At 45.8% G+C, this 22,071-nt stretch overlaps 2 protein-coding genes across 2 annotated transcripts; one reads left to right on the plus strand and one right to left on the minus strand.

Moving 5' to 3' along the window:
- Positions 1-1,479: 1,479 nt before the first annotated feature.
- Positions 1,480-12,773, minus strand: LOC137589703 (probable E3 ubiquitin-protein ligase makorin-1). Its single transcript, XM_068307557.1, has 8 exons — positions 12,549-12,773; positions 3,957-3,961; positions 3,616-3,797; positions 3,157-3,323; positions 2,861-3,066; positions 2,161-2,271; positions 1,864-2,008; positions 1,480-1,632 (listed from the first exon to the last, which is right to left on the minus strand). The coding sequence occupies exons 1-8, from the start codon at positions 12,771-12,773 to the stop codon at positions 1,480-1,482; spliced, it is 1,194 nt and encodes a 397-aa protein (XP_068163658.1).
- Positions 12,774-13,466: 693 nt separating this feature from the next.
- LOC137589704 (probable E3 ubiquitin-protein ligase makorin-1) lies at positions 13,467-17,144 on the plus strand. Its single transcript, XM_068307558.1, has 7 exons — positions 13,467-13,738; positions 14,821-15,002; positions 15,295-15,461; positions 15,552-15,757; positions 16,347-16,457; positions 16,610-16,754; positions 16,992-17,144. The coding sequence occupies exons 1-7, from the start codon at positions 13,467-13,469 to the stop codon at positions 17,142-17,144; spliced, it is 1,236 nt and encodes a 411-aa protein (XP_068163659.1).
- Positions 17,145-22,071: the final 4,927 nt, after the last annotated feature.

The following is a 22,071-nucleotide window of genomic DNA, read 5'->3' on the forward strand; positions in this document are numbered from 1 at the left end:
AGGAGGGAGTGACAAAGGAGGAGCGACATAGGAAGGAGTTACACAAGAGGGAGTTACACAGGAGGGAGTGACAAAGGAGGAGCGACATAGGAAGGAGTTACACAAGAGGGAGTTACACAGGAGGGAGTGACAAAGGAGGAGCGACATAGGAAGGAGTTACACAAGAGGGAGTTACACAGGAGGGAGTGACTGTGTGTCGGCTGCTCTGACCTGATCCAGGAAACAACGTACAAACATTAGATAATAAAAGTCACACCCGTCTGTGGTGCTACAGCTGAAGCATGTGTGTGTGTGTGTGTGTGTGTGTGTGTGTGTGTGTGTGTGTGTGTGGCGTGAGGATCAGGAGGTGGTCTTCTGGTGTCGACCCAGTCACACGAGTGGACCGTCACCTGAACATCAGTTTAACGTGAACACGTGTTCCTCCTGATCCTGGACAGGGTGGGGCCACCTCCATTTAAACATCACTATTGGTCACATGTCACAGTGAATCAGTACTCATCACCACAGCAGACAGCTGCTAGCTGCTGTTAGCGACCTGAGCAGCTAGCGGTCCAATGAGTCCTGTTGCTGTGGCTTATGTTTGCTCTGGAGGGTTCTGTTGGGTTTTTCTGTCTATTAAAGGGCTTTGAAATGTCTCTTGATGTGATTAAGAGCTATATAAATAAAAGTTGGTTGAGTCTGACTCAGGGGGCGGAGCCAGAGGAGGGTGAGGAGGAGGAGTATGTAGAGTGGAGGATGAAGACGAGTGTCTGTCAGTGGGACGATGAGCTAATGAAGCAACAGCCAGGACTAAGACATCAGGGGTCGGGGGTTAAAAGCTGTTTTTATGCCACTAGAGGGCGCCACCACATTCTAGACCTCACCTTCACTGGAGGGAGGCTAAGGCTAGCTGTTCATGCTAGCTACAAGAAGTATCTCAACAGCTGTCTGTGACATAAGGACATCCGTCTCTCATCCATCCATCCGTTCACCCACTTTGACAGACAGCTTGTGATCCAACAGGCTCTTAACCATTAATGAAACACACACACACACACACACACACACACACACACACACACACACACACACTCACAGGACACTTGGATGAAGGTGATGAAGGGAGGACACATCAGTACAAAATAATGGCTATGAGCAGCTTTAATAAAGAAAACTGAAGATCCAGCCTTCAGGAGTAAAACCTTACAGTTTGACAGTAAATGTCAGAGTGATCGTCAGGCTAACAGGAAGTGCTAACAGCTGTCAGTGATAAAAGAGTCACACCAAAACCCACAAAGAAACTTGTGGGTTTTGTTTATTAGCAATATTTGAATACAGTTAATTTGTTAAATATTATATTGACTTATTTTTGTCATTTTAGAATTATACCTCCTACATGAAACGCACCAGAAAGACCAACAATAGATGTCAAGGTAATGTTTAGCATGAGCACAATGGCTTGTGGGACTTTTTTTCTTCATTTATATTTCATAAGTTCATTTATTGATGGCCTGCCAGGACCTCGTCTTCGTCCAGCAGCCTCAGAAGCATCTCCCTCAGCTCGAACGGCACCATCTCCTCCTCATCGTTGTCGAAGGAGTCTGTGCTCTCCTGCTCCTCAAAGATGTTCCACAGCGGAGTCCTGGAGTTCTGCTGGGGACACACACACACACACACACACACACACACACACACAAACACACACACACACACACATCAGCCTTCATCCAGTTATGCAGGTTTGCAAAAATCAGACTCCAAATGTCTCCAAACGATGGTTTCCACTGATCAGTGCTTCCACTCAGCCAGCAGAGGGCGCTGCTGTGGAGATGCTGCTGTTCTTGGCAGACCTTCAACAGAACCAGTGGACTGGTGGCCCCTTACCATGTTCTTGTCATTGGATCCAGGCTGTCGGCGCGGGGGCTGGGCCTCCAACAGTTGTCCAGCAGGAAAGGCGTGTTTATAGAAGCAGATGGCGCCAAAGGGACATGTGCCACGCCCCTCATCAAAGTACCGACACGGCTTGTTCCTGAAGGAGACCGAGAAGACTGTCAGGGATTCAGACACATCAGACAACACCGCCCAGTCCACAGCCCAGATGTTCTCCTGCAGATCTACTAGTATAGCCCCACCCACTAGTGTAGCCCCACCCCTTACCCATTTCTAGCCCGGCCCACTTACCGCATGCCGTCCTTGTATTTCTGGATGAGCTTCTGCTTGTCGTCCTCATCTTCCACCCAGAACTCACTCGGGATGACAAAGTTGGATGTTATTCCACACTTGGGGCAGCAACTGGAAATAAGTAGAAAAATGGTTTTACCATCTGAAACAGGAAACGTTCAGGAAGAAGCTCCTCTGAAGGAGATTAAAAACAGTCTCAGTAGATGTTTGGTGAGAAAACGTGAATTAAAAAATGTTTCTGGTTGGTTTACAGACGATTAATCAATGTGATGGAACACTTATCGCTACAACCTCATTCAAAGTACCTGTGAAACATATTTAGGTAACATTTTTGATGCTTTCATGAAGAAGAAAGATGAATAAATATTTGTTATCCAAAGCTGTTAAAGTCAATCCACTGGACGTTAAGAAAGTTCTTGAAGACGTTTCATCTCTCATCAAAGAGACATGTTCAGTTCTGAAGGTGGCTGGTGTTGTCCAGCTTATTAACCCTGTGGGGTGTGGTCAGTGCTATGCACATTCAGACGACCGTCGTTGAAACCCGTCTGGCCCCTCAACAATTGTTGGGTGTGTCAAAGGGGGGTCGTTGAAATGCAAGTTTCACCTTTGTATACTAATGACCCTCATTAGTATACAAAGGTGAAACACAAATTTCAACGACCCCCCCCCCCCCACTACCCATCACACACTGACGACTCACTTGGTGATATCGCACATGGCCCTCCTCCACGTCCTGATGCACTTCAGGCAGTAGCAGTGGCTGCAGTTGACCAGGATGCCGAAGCGCCGCTCACTGGGGTTGGCCTTCTCCAACACCACTTCAATGCACATACGACACATCATGTACTCGCTGCGCTGGATGGCGAACGAGAGCTCCATGTCCTTCTCGTGGGCCTCCATGCACGCCTGTGGACAGGTGCAGGAAGTGTGTGTATGTTACCACCATGTCAAAGGAGTGTGTGTGACAGCTCGTGTAGTGTTTCAGCAGGTCGTTACCTTGGTGTGCTCTGAGCGCTGACTGATGTCGGTGGGGTGGAGCACCTGGAGCTCACACATGTTACAAACGTCGCCATGGAGATAGGCACAGTTGATTCCATAGCGGCACTTTCCAATAGCGGCGTAGAAGCAAAGCTGCTTCCTCGGCTCCTTGTTCTCAGGATCAGCTGCAGACGACCCACAACATCAAAACATCAAAATACTGTTACCATGGTGCCCACACGCCTACAACCTGATCGAACTACAGTTTCCTTCAACTGTTTGTAATCTCAGATGACACAAGTTCACAGTTGTCCACTTGCTTGTCAATGGGTGAACAAAACAACAGTTTTACCAAATACCAAAATGAACAACAGCCCAACCCCCACCTAAGAAAATATCCACAGCCCTAAGTCTCCTCACAAGGGGACGTAGGTGGGATCTAGTGCTTCTCCCCAACACACCACGCGGATCACTCACCCCGTCCACAGTACGGCTGTCCTGAAACAAAATCGGCCGCGTTGAACCAGTCTTGAACCCATGAGCCGGGTGTTGACCCACTGGGATCCAGGTCTGATGGGTCCAGCAGGGAAGTGGGGGGAGGCATCAGTGTCTGGGGGGTCGGCCGCTCCTCGCTTTTGGGTAGTTTGTAGTGTTCAAACCTGAGGACACACAAGTTACCATGTTAAAACCAGAAGGTTTGGAGATAGAAACCCATTACTCCTCGACACATATCAACAGAAAGTTGGGTGATAGAAACCCACCGTACCCCCCCCACCCCTCACATATAAACAAAAGGTAAGGGGATGGAAACCCATTACCCTCCCTACATACAAACAGAACAGGAAAAAAAACATCAACCGTTTTACCAAAAGAGCCTAAAAGAGCTACATAGATCTGAAACTGCTGCTCCACACCACTGGTGTCGGGGTCAGTATGAACACAAAGCATTTTGGGATTTTTAATTAATGGTGAGAACATTTTAGAAACCTTTCCCCACTTCACCCTAAATTCTGCGACCAGTGCTCCTCATCTTAGCTCTCATATCATTTAGTTATAAGAAGTCAGGACCAAACATATCCATGAGCACAGGAGACAGTGCTGGGATGAGAAAGATTACTCTAAAAATCTTCCAGCAATAACACAACAATAGAGTCAGTACTAACAGTGTGAAGATGCTACTGCTAACTGCTAACCCATCTGTTCCAAAAGATGACCATGACTCCAAACTAAAGCACTGAGTCAGAGTAAAGTGTGTGGAGTCCTCCAGGTAAAGGCAGGTCAAGAAGAGCAAAGCAGAATGAGGAGAACTTACTTCAGGCTGGTTGAAGACATGTCTGCAGGTCTCAGTCATCCACGTCAGGACTCCTCCAGTTGTGACTCACTGCTACTGAGTCCAGACACTTATAGTCCTGCTGGGGCAGGAACTCACCCCCACAAACCGCCAACACAATGAGGGTCGTTAGGAGTCATTCCCACTCAGGTGGGCCGTTGTCCCGCCCACTTTCATGCGAGTTGCCCCCACATTTGAACGTGAAAGGTGGTCTCAGGTTTCTGCTCCAACAGGAGTAACTGGACTCAGTCATCAGAACTGAAGGAGACTCTCAGACGAGAGGTGAAGCGTCTTCAACCAACCTGGAGGAAGTCCAGCTGACTGTGTTCTAATGTGATGTCACCAGAAACAGTCGTTAGACGTTTCACAAATCAATCACACTGTCTGAGCAGTCAGTGGTTCTACCAGTTTAACCCTATCTAAACTAGTTTTACCTTTTTTTAAAGCCTTCCAAACATCACATTCTGTCTCTGACCATTCGCTCCATTCATTTCACACAATCCCTATTTATCACATTCACAAATTCACCGTCCATTTCATACAATACAACACAATATTCAATTAATTATCATGTTTACCAAATCCCAGTCGGAAGGACTTTAACCCAAGGGGTATTAACCAAAATCGCCATTTGGAGGGACTCCAATCCCAGGGATATTAACCAAAATCTCCGTTCGGGAGACCCAAACCCACAATGGTACTTTACCGGAAGGACTCCAACCTGCACTTATCTTCTACTGTATATTACTGAACTGAGCTTATAACATTATCACTCCTCTCCTCTCCTTTATAGGTGACAACTGTTGGTCAAAGAAGGAGAGGAGGGAGGTGTGTCCATAGGAAGAAAGAGAAGAGTACACCAAGAGTATAGGACTGAGTTTGACTGTTCAGCTGTTTTATCGCCAACATAACGCTCTTTTCACGCACACAAATGTGCTCTCATCTATATCAGGTTCTGTTGAATAGGGAAATATATTTAAACGTTTTATTGTTGTGTAAATAAAACAGTAAATCTGCATACGAACGTTACAAAAACAGTTGAGAAGAATATTCATACCATTGCGTATAAAAGATTAAATCAAAATTAAATCTACTTTATTCGTCCACACGTGGGGAAATTATCTTTACACTCTTCAATCTTTTTGCATTTGGTTACAGTCTTTTGTTAGTCATGCATACACACATTGTTTTTTGAATACAGGCCCTTGAACACAACACACTGGGGGCCTGTAGGCATGCAATTAGTCACACATCACACAAACAGAGGCAGAGTGACAGGTCGCGCACAGGGGGTCGCGCCCCAAACGTGGGGGGGACGGCGCCTTGCTCAGGGGCGCCTCAGCAGTGGCTGGGAGGTGAGCTGACTTCTCCCATCGTCAGCTCACACTCTGAGGGATGTCTTGGCGGGAGCGGGATTTGAACCATTGATGGCTGGGCGATCCGTCTTCAAGACATCATCTCTACTGCTGAGCCACTGCCGTTCTTATATACCTATGTTATATAAGAACTGAAATCAAAGGATGACATGTAGCTTGTTTGCATGGTTTCCTTGATACAGTAACAGACAAAACTGCTTTAGTTCTAACATCAGTGGCTGTGACATTGTACTGCCTATAACTGCTATAAAGTTCCTCCAAGTTTTATTTTCTGTCTGTTTTAGTCACGATACACACAGGAGTTGATAATTGATAAAAAGAAAAAGAAATTAAGAAGATATATAGATATATTTTTAGGAAAATCCATTGTGTGTGTCTTCAGACTCCTCCCCCTTCAATAAGTTTCCTGATTTTAACTTCCAGTCTCTACTAGACTCTCGTAGCGAGCAGAACTCTCCACACAAACTGACTCTACACACTTTCTCCTTCACTACGCGCACCAACCTCCAAACCTCTGCTCTGACAACTCACACCAGCCTTAACGGCTCAACACAACGTCAATCTAAACTTTATTATCGCTTTCAACACACTTTCAATACACTTTCTACTACTCCATCTACAGCACATAAGCGCATCTCAAACACAGTCAATCAGACTTATTGTTTTTCCAGTGTGGTGGGGGTTTTGTTTCTCTTAAGGACAGGAGACAGTGTAAAATACAAAATATTTATTTGTCAATTCAAATCATGTATAGGTTGAGCAGCAGTACAATAATATCATCAATAGGTTGAGTATGAGTCCAATAACATCATCGATGATATTGACAGACAGACAGGTTCAACAAACAGACTAGTTCAACAAATACTTATCTAAGCATGATGAGAGCTCTGGAGATGATGAAAAAGTCCTCCGGTGTGTTGTTGCAGAGTACTCTGGGTAGATGAAAACTTCAAATACCAACTAAAAAATGGATCACATCTCTTTTTATACCCTAAAGGTGTGACTAGGGGAAGGTATTAACCTCGGCCCATCTGCTTTCAACCAGTTCTTTACGGGCTTTCAGTTGGTACGTCATGACCTCCAGACGTTACCAAAAATATCAAGTCGACAGTTTCACAAAACTATTTGATGACATAACATAATCAGTCACGTGAACCCTGTGAGGATCTGCTGCAGACATTCTCTGGATGACCCTGTGCAGAAACATACATTCTAATTTCAGGTACAGTGTCTGAAATGATCTGGCTAGCTGCTTCTGTCAGTGTCTAACTTCTTCAAGGAGACCCACAGTCATGCAAGCATTTCCAAATATGGTCAAACAGGAATTATTTTCATGCAGCGTCTTCATGACCTGGAGACATCCTGGGGCCACCTTCACAAGCGCTGGATAATATGACACACACAACAATCCAGATCTTTGGTTCACTTAGATGATATTGTTTTCTATATTATTTGATTGTATTAAAAACTTTCCACCCCCCCCCCCTTCCATGGCTTTTAAGCCATGGACCAAAACTGGGAAATTTAATAAAATGCAACAACCCAATTTTTAACAAAGATGGCGCAGATCTATGGCTACTGTCTCACTATTCTTCACTACAGACGGAGGCCAAAACCCCGATGATTACATTCTTGGGGAAAAATTCCTCCGTGACCCTCACTGAGCGATCGCTTTCTTAGCCTGCAGAGAAGACAATCCAAACTTAGTAGCCTCCAAAACATTTGAACATGACCCTTTCATCTATAGATGCATTATGACATCCTGATTACTAAAAAACAAAGATTACTGAAAAACTGAACAATATGTACAGTAGTAGTGAGTTTATGAATTTTCACTGAAAAACTTCTTGGTGACACAAAGTTATCAGTCCTTCACAGTGTCCTCGTCCCGTACTTGGCTGCATGGCAATAAGGACATCCCCCCAGAGCCCAACCCCTAATGGTGTGAGGATCTCCCTGCTTCACTGACATCGAGACGAGTGGAATCTATACATCCACCCCCCTTTGTAGTCAGACTTCCCCTCACACCGGTGGGTGAGTTCTGGCAGGAGTCTCCACCACCGCTGTGGGCGTTTTAGTGGGACGCCTCACTCATCTTTTCCTCTGGGATGAGTTGTCTGGATCTTTTCCTCTGGGATGAGTTGTCTGGATCTTTTCCTCTCAGACCAAAACAACCGACGTCCTCAACGACTCAACACACGATGTTCTCAGTTGAGGCCGTTGCCTTTGTTGGTTCCTCAGCCGAGGAACTCTCTGGGGTTGTAAGGGCTGCAACCTCTGTTTCCAGATCAGGGTCTGGAGTGGCACCTTCACCAGCCGGTGGAGGGAGAGTAAATTCTTGGTCGGCTCTGGCTGGTCTGGTAGATGAAGTGTGGCATCATGTGTCCCCCCTTTCCCAGCAAACGGACTGCATTTCCCGTTCGCTCAGTCACTTGGAAGGGACCTGTCCACCTAGGTTCAGAGCATTTTTGTTTTGTTACTTTCAGCCACAACACTTTCACACACACCCATTTCTCTGGGGACAATCGCCTGTTTTTCTGTGAGATGGGAGAAAGTGATAGTTAGTTGTCTCAGGCCTGGTGGGCCTTCAGCACCTTTGGCTGTCAATGGAGCTGTAGGAGCTGGAAAAGGTCTGTTAGTGTGAATCCAGCCTGTGGAAGAGTTCAGTGACGTCCAGGACCACTCCTTATCTCCCTTCTAGTTCTGCTCTGTGGATTATTAACATCATTATTGGTCTCACTTCTCTTTGGGGAATTGAATAAGTGGGAACTGTGCTGTATCATCATCCCCATCATAGCCAGGAGGAGAAGAAGGAGCATTCCCCCCTTCCAGGGAATCCTTCCCCTGGCCTTCATCTTTGTCACTGAGAATGTCAATGGGTGCCTTTAAGCAATGCTTTAAATGACACCACGTAGGGGATCCTTTGACCTGCACTGCAGTGGAAGTGGCTCTCACCACCTCGTACGGACCCTCCTGTCGGGGGATGTTCCACTTCCCTCTGAACACCTTTATGTACACCAAGTCTCCTGGTGTCACTGAAGGTGGAGTCTCCTCACGGTCAGCTTTTGCCTGTAATGAGATAACAGAGCAGAGATGCTCCTGTGGATGTTAGTCATTTGTCTGACATACGACTTCATGTCATTTGTCAAAATATCAAGAGAAGGTCCCTTAGCTGTTTTGTAAATTGGAGAAGGCATTGACCTGCCGGTTAAAGCTTCATGTTTTTCAAAATCCCATTCACTCTCTCCACAATACCTTGACTCTGAGGATTGTACACACATCCAAATCTCTGCTTGGTTCCTAACTTCTGCAACATGCATTTCACGGTTTTATCCACAAACTCCTTTCCATTGTCTGAACTTATTCTTAGTGGAATCCTGAACCTCGGAACGATTTCACGACACAGAAACTTTGCAACAGTTTCTGCATTTTTGTGTTTGGATGGTGTCTCTTCAACCCACCTGCTGAATCGTTCAATCACCACCAACAGATACCTCTTCCCTTGCACTGGTCTCACCATATCAACATAGTCCATGACCAGGTGTAGAAAAGGTCCTTCAGGTGCTGGAATATGTCCAGCAGGAGGTGTTTCTCCTTTGCGAATGTTACTTTTTAAGCATGTTTCACATCGGCCAATCACTCCATCAACATGTTGATGTAGTTTAGGAGCCCAAAAATTCCATTCTAAAATTTTTCTCATCATCGCCTCTAGACTCATGGCCTACCCCATGAGCCTCATTGATCAGTAAAGGTAGGAGTCCACTCGGAGCAACAAATTGCCCCTCATGGTTTCTCCACAATCCTCCAGCATCCTTAGAAGCTCCTCTCTGAAGCCATAAATGGCATTCTGCTTCTGGAGCCTCTTCCTGTAACAATATCAAATCTTTAGAAGTTATTTGTTCCTCAAGGTCCACAGCATGAGTTACCATTACAGCTTTATTGTTCACTGAAGCTGCACTTTTAGCTGCTTCATCTGCTGCTGCATTTCCTTTGGCAACCCATGAATCATTTTTCTGATGTGCAGCACACTTTATTAAGGCTGAGGATCTTGGTTTCATCATTGCCATTAATAATTTCATGATCTGATCACGGTGCTGAATGGGAGAGCCGTCAGTTTTTCTGAAACCTCTTTCCTTCCACGCTGCACCAAACAAATGACACACCCTATGTGCATAGGCAGAATCTGTGTAGATGTTAGCATTTTTACCCTCTGCATACTCACATGCAGACGTCAAAACCTTTAGTTCTGCCAACTGGCTGGAACACGGCTGCACACACTCTTCCATTCGAACAATCTCAGTTCTGCCATGTTTTAACTCAATAACTGGACAACCTGCTCTGAGGGCTTCCCCATCTCTAGCAGGAGCCGTCCACCAACAGAGTCATGTCGGCTGACTCCAAAGGGATAGCACTCACAGATCTAGTTTAGCATCTCTCTGCCTCAGCCACACAGTCATGTGGTTCCCCCTCAAACGGGAGTGGAATGGAGTCTGCTGGGTTCTTCACCATGCAGACATGCAATGTCACATTCGGGTATTCAAGAAGTCGGTGATAGTCAGTCAACCGTTGTGAGGTTAACATAAATTTTCCTCTTTCAATTAAGTTTATCAACTTATGATGTGATAAAATCTCTATCGAATAGCCCATAGTAAGAGCTGATGCTTTTTCATACAACAAATGAGTGGCAGCCAGGTGCTGGTAGCATTCTGGCAAACCTAGTTCTACCGGTGTTAGTGCAACAGAATAATAGGCCATTGGTTGAGCATGTGTACCTACACCTGTTTTCTGGCCTAACATCCCTACTGCATGTCCCTGACGACACGACACAAACAACTGGAACGGTTTCTCATAGTCTGGAAGAGTCAAAGCTGGCGCCCGCTGTAGCAAAGTTTTAATAGTTTCAAAAGCAATGTGTAGAATAATGTATGTGTCTATATGATGTTTATGTATAAGCATTATAGTGTATTTTGGTGTATATTTCTGTGTTGACTTGGAGACATCTTGGGGCCACCTTCACAAGAGCTGAACAATATGACACACACAACACTCCAGATCTTTGGTTCACTTAGATGATATTGTTTTACTATATTATTTTATTGTATTAAAAACTTTCCACCACACCAGCTCATACATTCACACCTGAGCTCAGCAATCATACACTCAGTTACACAGAATCACTTATGACGTCCAAGCAAACAGTTTTCCACACTCATAAAAGAAAAAAACTTTATTTTATCCTAAGCCTAATATAGCCACAAGAGGACACAAGCCAGTGTCTTATTGTGGCGGTCCCAAGCCCGGATAAATACAGAGGGTTGCGTCAGGAATGGCATCCGGTGCAAAACTTTTGCCAAATCAAAGATGCAAATCAAACCTATGACTTCCATACCAGATCGATCAAGGCCCGGGTTAACAATGACCGCCATCGGCACTGTTGACCTACAGGGCGCTGATGGAAATTAGAGTAGGGACGTTGAATGTTGGAACTATGACAGGAAAAGGTAGAGAGTTGGTTGACATGATGCAGAGGAGGAAGGTAGACATACTGTGTGTCCAGGAGACCAGGTGGAAAGGTAGCAAGGCTAGAAGTTTAGGAGCAGGGTTCAAGTTGTTCTATCATGGTGTAGATGGGAAGAGAAATGGAGTAGGAGTTATCTTGAAGGAGGAGTTTGTTAGGAATGTCCTGGAGGTAAAAAGAGTGTCGGATAGAGTGATGAGTCTGAAGCTAGAAATAGAAGGTGTGATGTTCAATGTTGTTAGTGGGTATGCTCCACAGGTAGGATGTGAGCTGGAGGAGAAGGAGAAATTCTGGTCGGACTTTGATGAAGTGATGCAGAGCATGCCTAGAAGTGAGAGAGTTGTCATTGGAGCAGACTTCAATGGACATGTTGGTGCAGGTAACAGAGGTGATGAGGAGGTGATGGGCAGGTTTGGTATCCAGGAGAGGAACGCAGAAGGACAGATGGTAGTTGACTTTGCAAAAAGGATGGAAATGGCTGTAGTGAATACTTTTTTCCAGAAGAGGCAGGAACATAGGGTGACCTATAATAGTGGCGGTAGGAGCACACAGGTAGACTACATCTTGTGTAGACGGTGTAACCTGAAGGAGATCAGTGACTGTAAAGTAGTGGTAGGTGAGAGTGTAGCCAAACAGCGTAGGATGGTGGTGTGTAGGATGACTCTGGTGGTGAGGAAGATGAAGAGGGCAAAGGCAGAGCAGAAGACGAAATGGTGGAAGCTGAAAAAGGAAGAGCGTTGCATGACTTTTAGGAAGGAGTTAAGACAGGCTCTGGGTGGTCAGGAGGTGCTTCCAGATGACTGGACAACTACAGCTAATGTGATCAGGGAGACAGGTAGGAGAGTACTTGGTGTGTCATCTACAAGGAAGGTAGATAAAGAGAGTTGGTGTGGAATGAGGAGCTACAGGAGTGTATACAGAGAAAGAGGTTAGCTAAGAAGAAGTGGGACACTGAGAGGACTGAGGAGAGTAGACAGGAGTACAGGGAGATGCAACATATGGTGAAGGTAAAGGTAGCAAAGGCCAAACAAGGGGGCTTATGATGACTTGCATGCTAAGTTGGACAGTAAGGAGGGAGAGACTGATCTATACAGGTTGGCAAGACAGAGAGACAGAGATGGGAAGGACGTGCAGCAGGTTAGGGTGATTAAGAATCAGAATCAGAAAAAGTTTTATTGCAAAGTACATTAAAGTTTATCCTCTGCTGAGCCTTCTTGGTGAGGGAGCTGATGTTCTGCTCCCATTTGAGCTCCCGGGTGATGGTGGTGCCCGGGAAGCAGAAGGACTCTACAGGGGTCACTGGAGTGTCACAGATGATGACGGGGGGAGGGCAGGAGGATCTTTCCTGAAGTCTACTATCATCTCCACTGTTTTGAGAGTGTTGAGCTCCAGGTTGTTCCTGCTGCACCATGATACCAGGCGGTCTTTGTCTTTATTTGTCATGTCAACATTGTCCAGGATGTTGACACGACAACACCAGAGGATGCTCCTCTGGTGAAAAAGTTGATATGTCCATGTAATTTTGGAAACACACTCTTGGGGTTTACACGGTAAGCGGATAAGTGATAGATGATGGATGGATGGAGGTCCTATGTAGACCTTCATACTACTCAGTGCTCATGAAGTAGCCCTCAGCCTCAAAAAGGTTTGTGACCCCTGTTCTAAATGTTCCTTCATGCAGGAGAAACGTCTCCTTGCTCTGGTCATGATGAAGTGATGGTGTTACCGGTGTTACCGGTTAGCAGCTCACGTCCCACTGTCTGCTTCTCCACACCAGCAGCGGGAGCCCCCGAAGCTTCTGCACATGTCCGTTCGCCTCCACCTTTCAATGCACTGGGAAGGAAACAGGAGGTGACCGCACAAATACATTGATCTCACAAACCGACAGCAACAACCAGAAGAACGAGCATCTCTGACCTAAAGCGTGTCGCGGTCCACGCCCACCCGTGTCTTCACCGGAATCCGGTCGGCTGAGTGGGAGGTGCTACACACAGACGAGCGGCAGCATCATCCCAGAGGAGCGCAGCAGCATCCAGCCCCTGGTGACTGCCGCCTCCATCATGATGTCGGGGGAGTTCGTCCAGAGCTGCTGGAGCGCACGTTCATGCGTGGCACGCTCTACAAGTCGCTCTGCTTCCTGCTCCTCATCCTCCAGGGCGGCGTCCACGACTTCTACCTCATCATCTTCACCGACCTGTACTGGTGCTCGTGGATCACCGCGGATTTGGTGGTCATCTCCGGCTGGAGCATTTTCTTCATGAAGAACGCACGCAGCAAGCAGGAGCGCGCCTGCGGCTTCCACCAGAAAAGCTCCATCTTCAGCTGCACCCTGGGAGAGTTCACCTACGCCTACCTGGCCTGGCTCATCTACGTCATGCAAAAGGCTGCAAATTAAATGAGAAAACAGTGTGATTGATTTGTGAAACGTCTAACGACTGTTTCTGGTGACATCACATTAGAACACAGTCAGCTGGACTTCCTCCAGGTTGGTTGAAGACGCTTCACCTCTCGTCTGAGAGTCTCCTTCAGTTCTGATGACTGAGTCCAGTTACTCCTGTTGGAGCAGAAACCTGAGACCACCTTTCACGTTCAAATGTGGGGGCAGCTCGCATGAAAGTGGGCGGGACAACGGCCCACCTGAGTGGGAATGACTCCTAACGACCCTCATTGTGTTGGCGGTTTGTGGGGGTGAGTTCCTGCCCCAGCAGGACTATAAGTGTCTGGACTCAGTAGCAGTGAGTCACAACTGGAGGAGTCCTGACGTGGATGACTGAGACCTGCAGACATGTCTTCAACCAGCCTGATGTAAGTTCTCCTCATTCTGCTTTGCTCTTCTTGACCTGCCTTTACCTGGAGGACTCCACACACTTTACTCTGACTCAGTGCTTTAGTTTGGAGTCATGGTCATCTTTTGGAACAGATGGGTTAGCAGTTAGCAGTAGCATCTTCACACTGTTAGTACTGACTCTATTGTTGTGTTATTGCTGGAAGATTTTTAGAGTAATCTTTCTCATCCCAGCACTGTCTCCTGTGCTCATGGATATGTTTGGTCCTGACTTCTTATAACTAAATGATATGAGAGCTAAGATGAGGAGCACTGGTCGCAGAATTTAGGGTGAAGTGGGGAAAGGTTTCTAAAATGTTCTCACCATTAATTAAAAATCCCAAAATGCTTTGTGTTCATACTGACCCTGACACCAGTGGTGTGGAGCAGCAGTTTCAGATCTATGTAGCTCTTTTAGGCTCTTTTGGTAAAACGGTTGATGTTTTTTTTCCTGTTCTGTTTGTATGTAGGGAGGGTAATGGGTTTCCATCCCCTTACCTTTTGTTTATATGTGAGGGGTGGGGGGGGTACGGTGGGTTTCTATCACCCAACTTTCTGTTGATATGTGTCGAGGAGTAATGGGTTTCTATCTCCAAACCTTCTGGTTTTAACATGGTAACTTGTGTGTCCTCAGGTTTGAACACTACAAACTACCCAAAAGCGAGGAGCGGCCGACCCCCCAGACACTGATGCCTCCCCCCACTTCCCTGCTGGACCCATCAGACCTGGATCCCAGTGGGTCAACACCCGGCTCATGGGTTCAAGACTGGTTCAACGCGGCCGATTTTGTTTCAGGACAGCCGTACTGTGGACGGGGTGAGTGATCCGCGTGGTGTGTTGGGGAGAAGCACTAGATCCCACCTACGTCCCCTTGTGAGGAGACTTAGGGCTGTGGATATTTTCTTAGGTGGGGGTTGGGCTGTTGTTCATTTTGGTATTTGGTAAAACTGTTGTTTTGTTCACCCATTGACAAGCAAGTGGACAACAGTGAACTTGTGTCATCTGAGATTACAAACAGTTGAAGGAAACTGTAGTTCGATCAGGTTGTAGGCGTGTGGGCACCATGGTAACAGTATTTTGATGTTTTGATGTTGTGGGTCGTCTGCAGCTGATCCTGAGAACAAGGAGCCGAGGAAGCAGCTTTGCTTCTACGCCGCTATTGGAAAGTGCCGCTATGGAATCAACTGTGCCTATCTCCATGGCGACGTTTGTAACATGTGTGAGCTCCAGGTGCTCCACCCCACCGACATCAGTCAGCGCTCAGAGCACACCAAGGTAACGACCTGCTGAAACACTACACGAGCTGTCACACACACTCCTTTGACATGGTGGTAACATACACACACTTCCTGCACCTGTCCACAGGCGTGCATGGAGGCCCACGAGAAGGACATGGAGCTCTCGTTCGCCATCCAGCGCAGCGAGTACATGATGTGTCGTATGTGCATTGAAGTGGTGTTGGAGAAGGCCAACCCCAGTGAGCGGCGCTTCGGCATCCTGGTCAACTGCAGCCACTGCTACTGCCTGAAGTGCATCAGGACGTGGAGGAGGGCCATGTGCGATATCACCAAGTGAGTCGTCAGTGTGTGATGGGTAGTGGGGGGGGGGGGGTCGTTGAAATTTGTGTTTCACCTTTGTATACTAATGAGGGTCATTAGTATACAAAGGTGAAACTTGCATTTCAACGACCCCCCTTTGACACACCCAACAATTGTTGAGGGGCCAGACGGGTTTCAACGACGGTCGTCTGAATGTGCATAGCCTTGACCACACCCCACAGGGTAAATAAGCTGGACAACACCAGCCACCTTCAGAACTGAACAAGTCTCTTTGATGAGAGATGAAACGTCTTCAAGAACTTTCTTAACGTCCAGTGGATTGACTTTAACAGCTTTGGATAACAAATATTTATTCATCTTTCTTCTTCATGAAAGCATCAAAAATGTTATCTAAATATGTTTCAGAGGTACTTTGAATGAGGTTGTAGCGATAAGTGTTCCATCACATTGATTAATCGTCTGTAAACCAACCAGAAACATTTTTTAATTCACGTTTTCTCACCAAACATCTACTGAGACTGTTTTTAATCTCCTTCAGAGGAGCTTCTTCCTGAACGTTTCCTGTTTCAGATGGTAAAACCATTTTTCTACTTATTTCCAGTTGCTGCCCCAAGTGTGGAATAACATCCAACTTTGTCATCCCGAGTGAGTTCTGGGTGGAAGATGAGGACGACAAGCAGAAGCTCATCCAGAAATACAAGGACGGCATGCGGTAAGTGGGCCGGGCTAGAAATGGGTAAGGGGTGGGGCTACACTAGTGGGTGGGGCTATACTAGTAGATCTGCAGGAGAACATCTGGGCTGTGGACTGGGCGGTGTTGTCTGATGTGTCTGAATCCCTGACAGTCTTCTCGGTCTCCTTCAGGAACAAGCCGTGTCGGTACTTTGATGAGGGGCGTGGCACATGTCCCTTTGGCGCCATCTGCTTCTATAAACACGCCTTTCCTGCTGGACAACTGTTGGAGGCCCAGCCCCCGCGCCGACAGCCTGGATCCAATGACAAGAACATGGTAAGGGGCCACCAGTCCACTGGTTCTGTTGAAGGTCTGCCAAGAACAGCAGCATCTCCACAGCAGCGCCCTCTGCTGGCTGAGTGGAAGCACTGATCAGTGGAAACCATCGTTTGGAGACATTTGGAGTCTGATTTTTTCAAACCTGCATCACTGGATGAAGGCTGATGTGTGTGTGTGTGTGTGTGTGTGTGTGTGTGTGTGTGTGTGTGTGTGTGTGTGTGTGTGTGTGTCCAGCAGAACTCCAGGACTCCGCTGTGGAACATCTTTGAGGAGCAGGAGAGCACAGACTCCTTCGACAACGATGAGGAGGAGATGGTGCCGTTCGAGCTGAGGGAGATGCTTCTGAGGCTGCTGGACGAAGACGAGGTCCTGGCAGGCCATCAATAAATGAACTTATGAAATATAAATGAAGAAAAAAAGTCCCACAAGCCATTGTGCTCATGCTAAACATTACCTTGACATCTATTGTTGGTCTTTCTGGTGCGTTTCATGTAGGAGGTATAATTCTAAAATGACAAAAATAAGTCAATATAATATTTAACAAATTAACTGTATTCAAATATTGCTAATAAACAAAACCCACAAGTTTCTTTGTGGGTTTTGGTGTGACTCTTTTATCACTGACAGCTGTTAGCACTTCCTGTTAGCCTGACGATCACTCTGACATTTACTGTCAAACTGTAAGGTTTTACTCCTGAAGGCTGGATCTTCAGTTTTCTTTATTAAAGCTGCTCATAGCCATTATTTTGTACTGATGTGTCCTCCCTTCATCACCTTCATCCAAGTGTCCTGTGAGTGTGTGTGTGTGTGTGTGTGTGTATGTGTGTGTGTGTGTGTGTGTGTGTGTGTGTGTGTGTGTGTTTCATTAATGGTTAAGAGCCTGTTGGATCACAAGCTGTCTGTCAAAGTGGGTGAACGGATGGATGGATGAGAGACGGATGTCCTTATGTCACAGACAGCTGTTGAGATACTTCTTGTAGCTAGCATGAACAGCTAGCCTTAGCCTCCCTCCAGTGAAGGTGAGGTCTAGAATGTGGTGGCGCCCTCTAGTGGCATAAAAACAGCTTTTAACCCCCGACCCCTGATGTCTTAGTCCTGGCTGTTGCTTCATTAGCTCATCGTCCCACTGACAGACACTCGTCTTCATCCTCCACTCTACATACTCCTCCTCCTCACCCTCCTCTGGCTCCGCCCCCTGAGTCAGACTCAACCAACTTTTATTTATATAGCTCTTAATCACATCAAGAGACATTTCAAAGCCCTTTAATAGACAGAAAAACCCAACAGAACCCTCCAGAGCAAACATAAGCCACAGCAACAGGACTCATTGGACCGCTAGCTGCTCAGGTCGCTAACAGCAGCTAGCAGCTGTCTGCTGTGGTGATGAGTACTGATTCACTGTGACATGTGACCAATAGTGATGTTTAAATGGAGGTGGCCCCACCCTGTCCAGGATCAGGAGGAACACGTGTTCACGTTAAACTGATGTTCAGGTGACGGTCCACTCGTGTGACTGGGTCGACACCAGAAGACCACCTCCTGATCCTCACGCCACACACACACACACACACACACACACACACACACACACACACACACATGCTTCAGCTGTAGCACCACAGACGGGTGTGACTTTTATTATCTAATGTTTGTACGTTGTTTCCTGGATCAGGTCAGAGCAGCCGACACACAGTCACTCCCTCCTGTGTAACTCCCTCTTGTGTAACTCCTTCCTATGTCGCTCCTCCTTTGTCACTCCCTCCTGTGTCCACCAACGTCCGTAGGTCTCACGATGAAAGGACCAATGAGACGGTCAGAAGGTTGGTGCGGTCAGAAGGAACCCTCTCAGGTCCAGCTTCATCACCTCTGAGCTCCTCATGACGTTGCTGCGCTCACGTGACGTCTGGAGGTTCTAAACCAGAGGTCACCAACGCTGTTCCTGCGAGCGACCCTGCGCCCCCGAGCACCCCTTGTGGCGCCCGTGAGGCGTGGTCTAAACATATTAACATTAATTAACACATTAATGATATCGCAACTTAATTATTCCGCATTCTAAAATGATATTTTATTAAGTTAAAACATTCAAATAAAATACTTGATATCAAACTCGCCTCTCACCAAGTCGAAGGTCATTCGTGTGTCTACGCCTGACACACTGACCAGGTGATATGAGGAGTTAGCCTGCTTGTGCTTTTGCCCAAAAACCATGGAAGAAAACACAAAAGGACATCGTATTTTCAGAGTGACTGGAAAGAAGATTTCTTTTTTTACGTCATTCAAAGAGAAATGTTTGTGTCTTTTTTGTGGGATGACTGTTGCAGTACCAAAGCGGCACAACGTGGAGAGGCATTTCCAAACATGCCACAAAAACATGACTGTGAACTACCCACCCAGCAGCACTTTATGTACTGAGAAAGTCAGTGGGTTAAAGGCAGCTTCAGACAAACAACAGACTTTTTTCACAAAGCCGGTCAAAAAATCCCAGAACGCAATCGAAGCTTCGTCTAGAGCTGCCCGTTTTTTGATAAAGAACAAGAAACCGTTTTCAAATGGTGAGGTTTTTAAAGAAGCTATGATGCTTGTCGCTAAATAATGATTCAAAGATGAGAAACATGGTCGTGATGTCATCTCCGATGTCCAGCTTGGAGCAAGTACGATGGCTAGACGAGTGTCGTCTTTGTCTGCGATTTTAACAGAGCAGCTGGAGGCATCGCTGCTGGAGGACCCAGAGTAGATACTTGACCTCTCATTTTTAATGGGTTAATTGAATATTGTGTTGTATTGTATGAAAAGGGAGGTGAATTTGTGAGTGTGATAAATAGGGATTGTGTAAAATGAATGGAGCTAATGGTCAGGGACAGAGTGTGATGTTTGAAAGGCTTAAGCAAAAGGTAAAACTAGTTTAGATAGGGTTAAACTGGTAGAACCACTGACTGCTCAGAACAGCTACATCTGTGGAGACAGTGGTTCACAAAATGACGGCCGCCGAGTGAAGATCAGATACCTGGGGTAAAATGGTATGCAAGCTTGCCAAAATAAAGATTAACTAAATTCCAGCCAAATAACCAAATTAAACAGTTGACAGACTGAACAAATGGTCTGTAAATCTGATTGAAAGTCTGACGAGACCATTTAGTGTGAATGCTGTGTTGTCTAACTGATAGCTGTATTCTTGTACTTTCTTGTGTAACGTGTGCCGTATGACTGTACTTGTACTTAAAAGAGGTAACAAATTCCGCTGTAGCATTATTAAAGTATTCTTCATTAGTTAGTTAGTTATTCATTTATTTCAGACAAGGCAAGGAAAAACAAAACAAAAAACAAACAAAAAATCAACAACAAACAAAATAATTAAATAAGCAAATAATAAACAAAGATCATAACCCAACAATACAATTCTGCCTGAAAGGGAGTGGGAAGAAGAAAACTCATGTAATCCCACCCCAGTTCCTGATTCAGAGATCAACACACTGAGCTTCACTGCTACCTCGAGGATTCAAGGATAACCACACAATAATTGCATCACGATGGCGTCACCATGGGCAACAATGAAATTATCACATTGCAATAGCAATTTGACACAACAATGTAAGGAAGGCACGATATACCAACAATGGTAATGTACAATATACCAACAATGGTAATGTACAATATACCAACAATGGTAATGGACAAATGCCAACAGCAATAATTAACAAATACCAACGATGGTAAAGAAACACTGAGCACATGTTAACAAACAGAACAGCAGTTTGAGTTAAAGACCCTCATCTCTATACTTTGACCAGACATGATGTTTATATAACAGTTTGAATTGATTAGTACTTTGGCATTTCTTGTGTTGTGAGACCAGATTGTTCCAGAGTTTCACTCCGCACACAGACACACAAAAACGTTTATGCGTGGTTTGAGCTCTCGGCAATGAAAAATATCCAAAACCTGTAAAGTGATGAGCCCTGACTGGAGTTATAAAGAATCGTTGGAGGTTTGGTGGTAATAATTTGTTGAATGTGTGTGATTGTTCCGGTGGTGGTCGGAGGGGCCGTAGGCGCAGATTGGCAGCCACGCCTCCGTCAGTCTGCCCCAGGGCAGCTGTGGCTACTACGTAGTTTACCACCACCAAGAATGAATGAGGTGTGAATGAATAACGGATCCAATGTAAGTGACTTTGAGTGTCCAGACAAGAAAAGGCTAAATAAATCTAATCCATCATCATTATTATTATTATTATTATTATTATTATTATTATTATATAAAACTATTGATGTATTATATGGTACAATATCATGAAATTTTAGCAACTTTGACTGCGTAAACAGGTTATGAGTATGTTCAAGAAAACCAACCTTGTGAATGTTCCACACTGCTCTTTTCTGTAGAATGATCAGAGGATTAATTGTGTTCTGATAAGTATTCCCCCAAACTTCAACACAATATGTAAAGTATGGGAGGACCAAGGTGCAGTATAAAGTACAGAGTGCATTTCCATCAAGGTATAGTTTTGCTTTATTTATAATTGAGAGGGTTTTGGATATTTTTGTTTTTATGTGTCTGACATGGGGTTCAGATCAATGAAGAGACCAACTGCATACTTTTTCTGCTCCAGTGGGGTGTGCTCTTGATACTCACACGTTTCCAGTTCTATTTGTTGATGCTGTAGGATCTTCTGTAACATGTCCATGTTCATATTGGTGCTTGGTGTAGTCTGTGTTCTTGGTGTGTTTGGCATTGTGATGATGAGGAGTCACAAGCTGCATCAATGTCGATACTGTTCAAGGTCTTCTATGCTCTTCACCAGCAAGACTTCTGCTGCCTCCGTGACCCATTTAGTTTGATGAAGATCTTACAGTTTGTTACCCAGGTTTGTTGAATCTTGCCTTGTTTTTTCAGTTGTCCTGCGATCATTGTGATGTCAGCATTTTTCTTTGTCAAGTGCTCGTTTATGAATACATTAGTGCCCTTTAGCTTGCGCACCTGTATCAGTAGTGCCATTTTCTTTTTCCGATTAGTAAACCTTATGATGAGCGCTGACGGTCTCTCGTTCTTTACTGGTAGTGGGTGACACGCCTCGATACGCTCCCGGTCCAACTGTATCCCCTTGCTCTGGAGATAGGAAGCCACCTGTTGCTCCACCGATGGTGTCTCCTGCTCGCTGGGCTCCCCGCTGTCCGCGGCCACTGCACGAGCTTATGAGCGCGGCCTGATGTTGATGCCGGTGATGACCACATCATTGATGCGGGAGTATCGCTCCAGCTCATCCACTCACCGCTCGAGATCCACAATTCGCTTCTCCTTCTCCGCGTTCTGGAGGCGT

Source organism: Antennarius striatus, chromosome 22 (assembly GCF_040054535.1).
Source record: "Antennarius striatus isolate MH-2024 chromosome 22, ASM4005453v1, whole genome shotgun sequence".
In the NCBI taxonomy this organism is placed as follows: Eukaryota; Metazoa; Chordata; class Actinopteri; order Lophiiformes; family Antennariidae; genus Antennarius; species Antennarius striatus.